Raw genomic sequence first — 9649 nt, 5'->3', positions numbered from 1 at the left:
ATATAATATACGCTGAAGGCAAATACTATTAAATAAAATTAGTATATTATTTATACTCTATAATGTATAAACTAAATCTTAATACTAAACCATATATACTCTATAATGTATATACTAAACCCTATATGTGTACTTTATAATATATACTCTATATTGTTTAGGATATGGTATACGATATTAGGGTTTAGACCCTTTAGGGTATTTTTAATTATTTTTTACATAAAAATGTATTAGGGTTTAAAAACAACTAAACGAAACACCAAAACGGCCAAACAAAACCGCAAACTCCTTTTTTTCTTTCCAATTGCCCAAAGGCCCCAAACCCCAATCAACCCTAAACCTTTTTCTTTTCTCTTTTTTTTTTTTTTTTTTTTTCTTTCCTTTCCTTCCTTTTCCCCTGTGACCTCTCCAGTCTTCCCTTTCATTACTAATTACTCATCTCTCTTTCCTTCATTTTCAATTTTCCCTGTGACTTCTCACCTTCTCTTTTTCTCTCCCAGTCCCTCACTCCATCCTCCCTCCCTGATCTCTTCTCTCACTTCCCTCTCCCTCCCCGATCTCTTCCTCCCCCGATCTCCCTCTCTTCCTTCTATCCCTCCTCGGATCTCTTCCTCCTCTCCCTCCCCTATCTCTCCTCTCTCTCCAGCGACGGGCGGCTCTGCCTCTTCCTCCCCTCTCTCCCTCCGGTCTCTGCCTTCGATATTTTCACTGAAATTTCAGGAATTTCAGCAAAACTATGGAAATTTTGCCGAAATTTTTGAAATCTTGAAAAAAATATTTTGGTATTGTGATAAAATCTCTCCCTCCCCAAAAAATGAAATTTTCCTCCTTGCCTATGTCGCATTATTACATTGAAAAAAAGTTAGATAAATAGTTATCAATAACTGTCTTTTATAATTAATATTTGAATTTATGATTTTCTTATTATAAAAGAAAGACGTGTTGTCACTACTAGACCAAACAATCATTAACAATTAAAATAAAATTAATTACATTATAAGCTGCAACTATTCACTTTTACTCACAAATATAGATTATATTCAACAGTATTTGCTTTCCAACTTATAGATCGATAGGGTGTCCTCTAGCTTATAAGTGGTCAAATGACACGTTTCTTTTGAAGAATGACTAAGATGATAAATGAAAATGCCTATCAAATAAAGAATATAAATGCTTTTCTTTTCCCCATGTGGTAGAAGATAAATGCTTGTCTCCTTATCAAAGTGTGATTTTCCCATCTGTGTAATAGGAGGAACCACTTATTATGCACAATCCGTAAGAACGTTATAGGACTGTTAAATTGTATCATCTCAATATTACGTATCTCATCTCTTTAATAAAAATAGTATGATATATATGAGTTTTGTCTTATAACTTTATTAGAGATATGCACACACAAAATATATAGTTGAATAATTTAGCTTATATAAAGAATTTAGCTAATAAAGATAAATAAGGAACAACATATTTAATCATTGAGTTTACTTTAATAAATTATTAATTTTACAATCGTATTAAATTCAACTATTGAATAGATATATTTCTTTTAAAATTGTACTTTTGATACGAGATGGCCAGATGGCCATTGATATTGAAGTGTAGAGATCGATTTCGTAATCCATTTAATTAACACCGTTTCCTCCAAACACGGTTATAATTATGTGGTGGCTGAAGCTGTACGTTTGACCACCCTAGATAAGTACGGCAGTTACGTACGCATCTTGCCCACCGCATGGTGAACGCAGTGAATGTGCATGTGCGGCACATTTTAACATGTAGTCCTCGACAAACATCTGTCTCTCCATCAAATTAATGCTCAAGGACTTTTTATTTTCAGTTCCTACTGCATTTATATATATATATTATAAATTATATATTATATTACTCCCTCAACACTGTCTTGCTCTAAGAGACCGAGGCATTCAGATTTAATGACCTATAATATAGATTTTAAAGAAAAAAAAAATGAGCCAGTTGAAGTTAAATTATAAATGCGTATGCATGACGTGGAGTGTTTGCATGTTAGCATTTTCACTTGCTCTATATAATTTCAGTTCCCTCAGAGTCACAGTCACAAAGTCACAGTCACAGATGGCATCTCCAAATCTTGAAAACAGTGGTAGTAGCAGTAGTGGGTTGGTGTGGGTGAAGTGCTTGCCTGCGATGTTATGGGCTAAGGGAGTGGAGGCTGCGAGGGAAGCAAAGAAGCTTGGTGAGGATGATCCCAGAAGGATTGTTCATTCACTGAAAGTAGGGCTGGCTCTCACTTTGGTTTCCTTGTTCTACTACTTTAAACCTCTTTATCAAGGTTTTGGTGTCAATGCAATGTGGGCAGTCTTAACTGTGGTTGTTGTCTTTGAGTTCTCTGTGGGTACGTAATTAAGCTTGCAACTTCTTCTCTATGCTCCCCTAGATGAGATTATTGAATTATTATACACACAAAATGAGAAAAAAGAAATTGTGATACATGATGATTGATGACAAACTCCTGTTATAGTTGGCTTTTTTTGTTTGGACGATCACGTTTTACCTGTTTAAACTTTTGCATTGCTCATCCTTTTCGACCAAAAAAAAAAAAAAAACTTTTGAGTTTCAGTGGTCTGCTTATCAAAACACCGAAGAAGATTTCCCTTTAATTTGCTCACATATATCAAGGGGGCCTAAATTTTTTATTTATGTACATAAAATCAATTAACAAGTTATTCTTGTGGTTGTAGAAAGTCTTGCATGTGCAAGTGTTTATGAGGTTCAATTTTTTTGTGAGGATTTAAAACTGTAGTAGTTGAGAGCATTTTGACCTTTACTCTTACACTAAAGGTCAAAATTGGAACCCGGTCTGGCCTCTCGATCTCCTTTTAACTTCTCTTGTATTGAATACCTCTTATAAAAAATTTGAGCTTTAAAACTGAGGATTTTTTTGTAAGAGGTATTCAATACCATATAGTTGTGATTTAGAAGTGGGGAACATATTGATATATGACTTTTGATGAGTGGATAATTTAACGAGGCAATAACAATGCATGTAAATTTTCATATAACGTTATAATTAATTTTCCACTATTTTTGTATATTAAATTGACTGTGAGAAGAGCCTCTTCAGAAGAAGAATAAATAAAATATTGTGAGTGGTTTCAGTTTATACTCAAGATTGGCCCTAAAATATAATAATATCTTGGACCATTTATTTATTATCAATTAGTTTTGGATTAAAGCTCATATATCTAATACATGAGTTTTTATGCGCGTCACTCAATATAAGTTGGGCACGTGTTTGACTAAAATCAAATCACACGTGCGTGAGAGGTGTATTAGAGATAGTCTTGGGTGAGGCTGGAATGCCACTCACCTAATGAGAGTCCTATCCAAGTTTGACATTTGTCATCCTTTTATCCAGCTGGACATCTCCTCTCTCTCTCTCTCTCTCTCTCTCTCTCTCTCTCTCTCTCTCTTCAACACCACCACCCAACTCGACACAACCCAGCACACCCCCACCACCCGTCACCGGCCGGCCTTGCTTCCCCTTCTCTCTCCTCTCTCCCTTTCCCTATCTCTCCTCTCCCCTCTCTCACTCTCTCTCTCTCTCTCTCCTCTCCCTTTCTCTCTCTGCTCACTCACTCTCTCCGATTTGGGTGGGGGTGGGCCTAGATGGGGCTGGGCGGGGCGGGGATAGGGATGGGGCTGGGTGTGCAGAAGGAGAAGAGAGAGAAAGAAAAGAGAAGAGAAAGAGGAGAGAGAGGGAGGGAAGAACATAAAGAGAAGAGAAATAGAGAGATGAGTGTGCAGGAGGACGGCCGATCGCCGATGATAGTGGCCGGCCTGTGGCGGGTGGTGGGGGTGTGCTGGGTTGTGTTGGGTTGGGTTGTGGTGTTGAAGAGAGAGAGAGAGAGAGAGAGAGAGAGGAGATGTCCAGCTATGAGTGGCATTCCAGCCCCACCCAAGACTTTCTCGGGCGTATTAAGATAATATTCTACACCGGGATAGTACTATTGTTTTACAATTTATAATGTTATGGACCTCTTTACTTATTTCTAATTAAATTTTGGTTGAATACTCTAATTTTGACAAAATATGATATCACAACTAATCTGGAATTGTAGGAAGTTCCTGATCACATATGCAGGAAGCCATTACTGGTGAGGGACACTAGGAAGTTCCTGATCACATGCTGTCTAACAATTACAATTTATATGAAACTTTTGACATGACATGATAAAGATCTAAAAGCAGCTCGGTCTAATAAATTCCTTTTTTTTTTTTTTTTTTTTTTTTCATTTCTTTCTCGATTTTTTCAGGAGCAACACTAGGGAAAGGTTTAAATAGGATGCTGGCAACGTTATTAGCTGGTGCTCTTGCCGTTGGAGCTCATCACGTAGCAACTCTTGGAGGAGAAGTCTGGGAGCCCATATTGATTGCATTTTTCGTCTTTGTAGTGGGTGTGTCATCTGTGCATGCATATATATGATTTTAATTGGGACATGATTAATTAAAAACCAAAACATGCATCAAATTATATATCCAAGGCATGATTATTTTCATGTAATTCTATCTGCAGCTGCAATGGTAACATTCATGAGATTCTTCCCGGGATTGAAGGCAAGGTATGACTATGGGCTGTTGATATTCATGCTGACCTTCAGCTTGGTTTCTGTATCGGGGTACCGAGACAGTCAGGTACTAGACATGGCTCACACGAGACTATCAACCATTGCCATAGGAAGCTGTACCCCCATCATTATTTCTATTTTTATTTCTCCTGTTTGGATTGGAGTGGATCTCCAGAATTTTGTTGCTACCAACATGGAAAAGCTTGGCAATTTCTTAGAAGGTATATAATATATATACCAACGCCACCATCATAATATTTGCCTAGTGAGTAAATGAAAAATTAAGCATCCCCTATTGTACGTAATACTTAATTATCTCCGTTAGTAAGTATTTTCTGCCTGATTCTTTCATTATGATCACCTTTTGCAGGATTTGGATTTGAATATTTTAAAATAGAAGAGAATGGGATGTCATCAAGTGATAAAAAATCATTTATTGAGGAGTATAAAAGTGTTCTTTCATCAGAAATCTGTGAACAGACCATGGTGAGGAATGATCTGATGCCACATGTCTGGTATATATGTTATGTACGTTGAACATCACCGTATATTTACACATTACTCAACCTGATCATGATCATCGGTTCTAATTCATAATTGACATATAAAACTGTTAATTACTCATGTCAATATGTATAACTCCTAATTTGGGGTGGTTTGTAGCTTTCCCTCTTGAGTTCAATAAATCCATGTTTCTTTAGGAAGAAAAAAAAGGTATAACTACTGTTTATTTTACAGGCTAACTTGGCAAGATGGGAACCATGTCATGGCAGGTTCAAGTTCCGCCATCCATGGGAGCATTACTTGAAAGTCGGAACCCTAACCCGGCAATGCGCCTACAAAATTGAAGCTCTTAACAGCTACCTCAACACTGAAATCCAAGTACACTACCCAAATCCCTATTTCCAATACCAACTTTAATTTTAATACATGCAATATACTATGAGCTATTTAATTTGAATATTGTTACAGACATCCACTGAAATTCGGTGCAAAATTCAAGAACCATGCACAAGTATTTGCTCAGAATGTGGCAAAGCATTGAAGGAACTAGCAGCATCACTCAAGAAAATGACGCAGTCATCATCAGCCATTAATCCCCACATTGCATACTCAAAAATGGCTGCTGAAAATCTCAAATCCTTACTCAAAAAATCAGGCACATGGGAAGATGCAGCTGATTGTACTTTCCTGGAAACAATAATGCCATCTGCTGCAGTGGCTTCATTGCTGATTGAAGTGGTAGCATGCGTTGAGAAGATTGGGGAAGCAGTTTATGAACTAGCCTCCCTTGCACATTTCAAGAACATGGACACCGGCACAGTCTCACTGGAACAACCATCACATTTAATACTTCACCATGGAGCAACGCTGCAACAAGTACTTTCCCAAGAATCAAACGATCATGCCATTACAATTGATAATTTACGTGGCGGTCTTCCTGAGAATAATGGAAGTTCAGCAGGCACCACCACTACGGCTAAGAAAATGGAAGTTTAGGTGTATTATATATACCAGCCCATCATGAATCTTCTATTCTCAAATTGCGTTAGCATCTTTTTCACTAGAAAACGATGAGCACAGTGAATAAAAAGCACACGATAATAAATAGTTTATCTTGTGCTTTGCGGTCCACTTTGCTCACCGTTTATTGTGACTAAAGCCATTAGCCACGTTGAGATAATATTATAGGGTGAGTGGCTTCTATATATAGGTATGGATGTAGTGCCTTGCTCACGGATAATCGCCAAGATAGCAATGTTCTCAATATATCGTAGTATCAAAATTTGTTAATTAAACTGTTAAAGCTTCATGAGGAAATTAAAGAGAATATTCTGAATGGAGAAAGATAGAAAAACTTGAGGTAGAGAAAATGTCTACTTATGCATGTATATATTGAGTATTCTGAATTACAATGAAGGAGTTCTACAGCCTTTTACTACTCCAAGAACCAAACTAATGCATAAAAATGCTAATTGATCCTGTTAACAAATATTAACTAATTCTATTAACATTCTTCACAATATATTCTCATTAAAACGTGCTGATCGACCAAGTCATTTAACCTAAAACACAATACTAAAACAACATATATATATATATATACATGCTCCTTCTGTTGATGTATTCCTCAACTTATTTATGTTGTGGTATAACCTTGTTGGGGCCTACACGAGTTATTTTGTGTCGATCCGAACCGTTCGCAAGAATCCTCTTCATTGATAGATCATTCTTGCAAAAAATTAGTCAAATCGGAAATCATTTGCCTATCTAACTTTGATAAAACAAATGGACGGTTTCATTGAAAATATTTGGTTCGTCCATTTATTTGATCAAATTTAGATAGACAAATGATTTCCGATTTAGCTAATTTTTTGCAAGGATGATTTATCAATGGAGATGTAAAAAATGAACGGTTCGGATCGACACAAAACGGCTCGTGAATGTGGGCCCTAACAGGGTATACCTCAACTTATTTATGTTGAAGTATATCTCAACAGAAAGAGCCTGATATATATATATATACTCATGCAAAAACATATTAATGTGTGAAATAAAATCAACTAGTAAGCTCATGATTCTCTGCTAATCCATTGTATGCTAATCTTATACTAATTAATCAAAACTACGTACGTTGTTTTACAGTGTAAGCTCATAATCGAAACCATTTATTTTTTAAATCACCCTTCAAAGATCATCTCTACAAAAAATCAACCAAATCGAAAATTATTTGGTTATGTAGCGCACTATATATATATATATATATTATCAAATAAACATATGATTTTGGTAATAGTTAGACTCATCACTGTTTATTTATTCAATAATAGTTACATAATCAATCAAACGATTTCCAATTTAATTGATTTTTTGTAAAAATAATATTTAAAAGATGATCTAAAAAAGGAACGGTTCCGATTATGAACTTACACCGTAAAATAATATAATTTTAATTGATAAGTATGATATCAGCACATTGGTAGATAATCCAGTAAACTGAAAAGAATGGTGATACGTTTGATGCAATAAAAATCTATGTTTGGTGTTTTTCTTTTTCTTATTGTAAACTTGATTTTGTTAAACTATGGTGCAACAAGACCAAATTTGATTTTTTAGTTTATGTAATGATTTGTAGGTACTTAGTTCCGATCCACACCCTATTATTTTCTTCTATTTTTTAAATAAGTTTTCTTTCAGTCTTAATTAAGTAATCCTTTTCGATCAATTGCAAGAGCGTGGTCGCTAGAAACAAGTATGAAATTTGAAAACTAAGGGAGTTGATTGCTTTGACAAAAAATAAAAAAATAAAAAAAGGATCGAGTTGATTGTCACTATTGAATTTTGAGGGACTAAATCGAAAACTCCATGAAACTTTAAGGCACAAATCCAAAGTATTAGTTTAGCCTAAAAGGAATCAACGTGTTTTCTCAAAGACAGACACAGAAAGATCAGCCTTGACAATATGAATGAAAAAGTTACTTTTTCTTTGTCAATGTTGTTCCACCCATCGACTGATCTTGACAATAGGGAATCACACACCTTTTAGGACTATCCCACCCAATTAGTTCATCAAATTCAAACTTCTACCAATGTGAGAGTTGATCAACTGCGGGTCTCTTCCTTATAATGGAGAGGATTACACATAGACAGTATACGACTCGTGATTTTAATGTTACACGCATATATCACAATTGTTAATTATATGCTGACTAGGTTCTATATAGATGTCACTTTTTGTGAGAGATTTGTTTAACAATATAATCAGTAAACCTGGTACAAATATTGAGTTGTATCAAAGGCTCGTTACAATACCGGAACTGCACTATCCCTTGTCGATATGTCTCAGGAGTCATTCTTCTAGCGATGGCTAGAGGTCAAAGTATTAACAAGTTAACAATCAAGTTTATCAAGACCAAACATGCATGCAACATAATTTAGAGACATAGAGAGCAGTCTAGGGCTGAAGGGCAATAGCCTTGGTGTTTTCAGCAAAATAATGTAGTTTTAACAATAATTCTAGAAACCATGCATGCTGGTCTGAAACTATGTGGCAAATATAAATATAGTTTTAACTTTTAAGATATGTTGCGACTTAGTTAATCAAAACAATTCTACTGTTTTTTTTTTCTTCAATTAAATAGTTAATAGAGAGTTTTCCAAATAGTAATATTGCAGCGCAAATACAGGAAAAAAACTAGACCAACTTGACTCTATCATTTATGGCTGTTGAATTTTTATTTTAATTATCTTTCAGTAATGATTATTTTTTCCTAAATTCTCTCATCATTATTAAAAAAATAAAAATAAGTAATTTTCTCTTTCCCTCGTTGTATCTTGTTCATATTGCATCTCTTTGCCTTCTAAGCCTTTTTTTTTTTGCTTCATTCTATACTTTCATTAGGAAAATATTTAACCTGTCATATTTTTTTTTCGTTTTCTTCATGAGGGTCATAATTTATGTGAACCAGTTTTGTACGTGCTTACAATCATCATTCTATACTTTCATTAAGAAAATATTTAGCCTGTCATATTTTTTTTTTTTCATTTTCTTCATGAAGGTCATGACTTATATATGTATGTTCTTCTTGTTTTGATGGTGGGTTTTGTGTTATGAAATTAATTGGGGTTTTCAATTAATCAACTCCCTCATTTTTGGGTCTTTTGACATTGCATAGCAACCACTACTAATTTGTAGCATATTTGATTTTTTAAAAAATGAATATATGTCACATGATAGCTTAATAAGAAAAGAGAGCTAGGTGTACTATATATAAAGAAGACGAACAAAAGTATAGAGAATTATATAAGTTTTTGTTCCTTTTTAAAAAGAGAGTTATAGAAACAGATATATTATTATGACAATTTAAAAAAATTAAATGTGTAGGATTTAATGTTGCATATGTGACATTCTATAATTAAAAGCTAAAGGATATCTGTGAAAAATAAATAATAAAAATATATACAAACATTTAAAAAAATAAAAAGGAGTGTAAATGGAGAAAAGAGGAGTGTGAAAATCACCTCCTTATATATATAGGATTGTT

At 34.6% G+C, this 9649-nt stretch overlaps 1 protein-coding gene across 1 annotated transcript; it reads left to right on the top strand.

Moving 5' to 3' along the window:
* Positions 1–2091: 2091 nt before the first annotated feature.
* On the top strand, positions 2092–6104 carry LOC147299163 (aluminum-activated malate transporter 2-like). Its single transcript, XM_086229673.1, has 6 exons — positions 2092–2371; positions 4293–4433; positions 4553–4825; positions 4975–5090; positions 5343–5486; positions 5577–6104. Exons 1-6 carry the CDS (start codon positions 2092–2094, stop codon positions 6102–6104), a joined length of 1482 nt encoding a protein of 493 aa, XP_086085799.1.
* The last annotated feature ends 3545 nt before the right edge of the window (positions 6105–9649 follow it).

The sequence above is a fragment of the Dryas octopetala genome, chromosome 1, assembly GCF_963921425.1.
Source record: "Dryas octopetala chromosome 1, drDryOcto1.1, whole genome shotgun sequence".
Classification (NCBI taxonomy): domain Eukaryota; kingdom Viridiplantae; phylum Streptophyta; class Magnoliopsida; order Rosales; family Rosaceae; genus Dryas; species Dryas octopetala.
The sequence above is the reverse complement of the archived record's forward strand: the minus strand, read 5'-3'. Positions and strand labels throughout refer to the sequence as shown.